Source organism: Aureococcus anophagefferens (genome assembly GCF_000186865.1).
Source record: "Aureococcus anophagefferens unplaced genomic scaffold AURANscaffold_10, whole genome shotgun sequence".
NCBI lineage: Eukaryota > Pelagophyceae > Pelagomonadales > Pelagomonadaceae > Aureococcus > Aureococcus anophagefferens.
In genome coordinates, this window is record NW_008705570.1 from 1,173,455 (window position 1) to 1,176,400 (window position 2,946).

The window sequence follows — 2,946 nt, forward strand, 5'->3', positions numbered from 1 at the left end:
GTCCGGGGCGGGGCGACCGCCCCCCGCGGACCTTAGGCCTCCTCCTTGTTCGTGAGGACGAAGAGGCCCATGATGGACACGAGGACGTACTTGAGCGCCGGGTAGTCGTTGAGGATGATCGTGACCATGCCCACGTAGCGCAGCGTGCCGATGGCGCCTGGGCAGGAAAAGGGTGCGAAATTCCCAACTTTGGAGGCTCCTCTCTCGGTCGGTTTCCACTCGTTTCGGCTGATTTTGGGACGAGCGATCATCCCTCGGAGCGCTCTCGACGCGTGGATGCTTTTTCCGGAACGCGCGCGCGCGGAACACTCACGTTGAAGCGACCTTGAATCATTTTGTTCCCGCCCCGGATGGCGCGGCCGAGCACGTCCTCGCGCGCGAGCCAGAGCTGCCCCGGCGCGTAGAGCCCCCGGTCGTCGACGCGGTTGTTGTCGCCCTTGGTCAGGAGCTCGACGGCGCCGTCGGCCTTCTCGTGGACCTTCATGACGCGGTGGACGATGGGGATGTCGCGGTCCTTGATTTTGAAGACGACGACCTCGCCGACGCGGATCGGGTTGTCCTGGTTGTTGAGGAAGAGGATGTCGCCGCGCTGGAACGCCGGCTCCATGGACCCGGAGAGCACGACGACGACGGGCGACTCGCTCTTCGTCACGAACATGAGGCCCTTCCAGATCATCAACGCGCTGAAGACGATCATGGCCAGGTTCAGGCCCTGGTGCAGCAGGAGCCGCTTGTTCTTCCACAGCTTCTTCAGCTCGAAGATCTGCTGGTCCACGATCTCCATCATCGTCCACGAGCGGCGCGCGCGCGGCGGCGCGTCGAGCGTTCGGCGGCGCGGACGACGAGCTTGCGCGAGCGAGAGGCACCTCGCGAAGTGCAAGTTGCGGAGGCATTTCGTGCTTGAAGTCGTCATTGTCCATACCCATGCGAGAGCCGAAACAAGTTAGGAGCCACCCCTTCCCCCTCAGGAGAAGGAGACGGTCCTCGAGGTGCCGTGGGCGTTCGCGACGACGACGGTGCCCTTGGCGGTGACGCCGGTCACGGTGACGGACGCCTCCCGCCAGAACGCGGCGAAGGCGAAGGTCTGGGTCGTCTGCAACACGCCCTTCTCGTCGTAGACGTGGGCGACGCCGGCGTACTTCGCGGACTGCTTGTACGTGTTGTGCGTCGTGAACGTGAGCTCCGAAGTTTTCGGCTCCCAGGACACGTCGTAGACCAGGGGCGCGTCGTAGAACCGCTCGACGGAGTACATGAAGAAGCCGTCCTGGATGCGGCAGACGTCGTGCTCGCACTCGGCCGACGTCATCTCCTGGTTGACGATCTTCAGCTCGAAGGCCGTCTCCGACGTCGACCGGTCGAGCTCGATGATCTTCGCCGAGAACTGGTTGTCGAAGTCCATCGTGTCCGACGGCCAGTAGCACGCCAGGAGGTTCGCCGTCGGCAGCCGGTCGTTGTCCCCGAAGATGTTGCTGTAGGTGTCGAGGTCGTACTGGAACGTGATGTTCGCCGTCATCGACACGTCGTCGATCTTGACCGCCAACAGCCGCGAGTTCCGCGACGCGTCGACGAGCTCCTCGTCGTAGTTGTTGTCGAACATGAGGAACTCGTTGTCCCCGAAGTACTCGGCGTTGTGCTGGCCGTACCAGTAGGAGTCGCCGGCTACATAGGTCTGGCCGTCGGGGCCGTACATGAAGAACTCGCCGTCCGCGCCGCCCAGGATCCACTCGGCCTTGCCCGTCTCGACGTGGATCTTGTAGATGGCGTTGTTCAGACGCGCCGACACGATGGCGTAGGCGTCGTCGTCGATGAGCTGGAAGTGGTTCGGGTCCGCGATCGTCGTCGTCTTCGACAGGTCGTTCGACATGATCTCCTTGCCGTTCTTGGCGACGGACAGCTCCTGGTAGGTGAGATCGGCCCCCAACGTCCAGATGTCCGTGCCCTCGTGGGCGCGCTGGATGTCGTGGATGTCGAAGGTCTTCGTGATCAGCGTGTCCAGCGAACCGGTGCTCCAGTCGAAGGTGAACGCGGGTCCCCTTAACTTCCCGCTCTTGCCGCCGGCCATGACCAGCTTCGCGTCGTCCCACATCTTCAAAGCGAAGATGCGGTAGAGGTCGCCCTCGTACTCGACGGGTTCGATGGTCTTGATGTTGCCGTAGTAGTCGGCGATGACCATCCAGGAGGCTAGAATCGTGTTCGGCCCGCCGGAGTAGGCCGCGAGGTTGAAGGCCACGTGGCCCGTCAGCGCCTGGGCGCCGACGGACTTTTTTACGAGCTCCTCCTTGAGCTTGAACTCCATGCGCGTCGGCAGGTACTGCACGAGCACCGTCTCGTCCGCGTTCTCGCAGTTGTCGTAGTCGAGGTACTTCTCGATCCACTTGCAGACGCTCGGGAAATTCAGCCAGTCCTCGAGCCGGACGACCGTCGTCGTCTCCGACGACGACGCGGCGAGGGCCTCGGCCTCGGCCTCGGCCTGGACCGACGGCGTCCATTTTTCTGTGGCGAGCGACGCCATGTCGGTTCGCGGCGCGGCGCCGCGGAGGAGCGCGCCGCAGGACGCGAGCGCGACGGCGCAGCCCGCGGCGGCGGCCACGGCGGCGCCCCGCGATCGCCGCGGGGGCGGCGCCTCGTGGGCTGCCATGCCTGATGGATGGGCACACTCGAAATGCGGATACGGAGGTCAACGTAGGTTAAATCTCTTCTGGAACCCACCGATTGAGTTACATCACCATGGTCGACACGGCTCGGGGGCGGACCGGCGGGCTCGTCGCGCTCGCGGCGCTCCTCGTCGGCCTCGCGGCCTACGCGGCGACGCGGACACACGCGCAGCGCGCGATGTCGCTCGGCGTCTCCCTGGTCACCGACGACGCGTCGACGGTGCCCATGATGGACGACGGCGCCGCNNCGGCGCCCGTCGACGACGCGCTCGTGCCGCTCGCCGACGACGCC

General features: G+C 64.9%; 1 protein-coding gene across 1 annotated transcript; it reads right to left on the reverse strand.

Annotated features, from left to right (window-relative positions):
• Positions 1 to 32: 32 nt before the first annotated feature.
• On the reverse strand, positions 33 to 784 carry AURANDRAFT_27033 (hypothetical protein; the record flags this gene model as incomplete). The annotated part of the gene is made up of 2 exons (XM_009039128.1): positions 33 to 157; positions 325 to 784. 2 exons carry the CDS (start codon positions 782 to 784, stop codon positions 33 to 35), a joined length of 585 nt encoding a protein of 194 aa, XP_009037376.1.
• Positions 785 to 2,946: the final 2,162 nt, after the last annotated feature.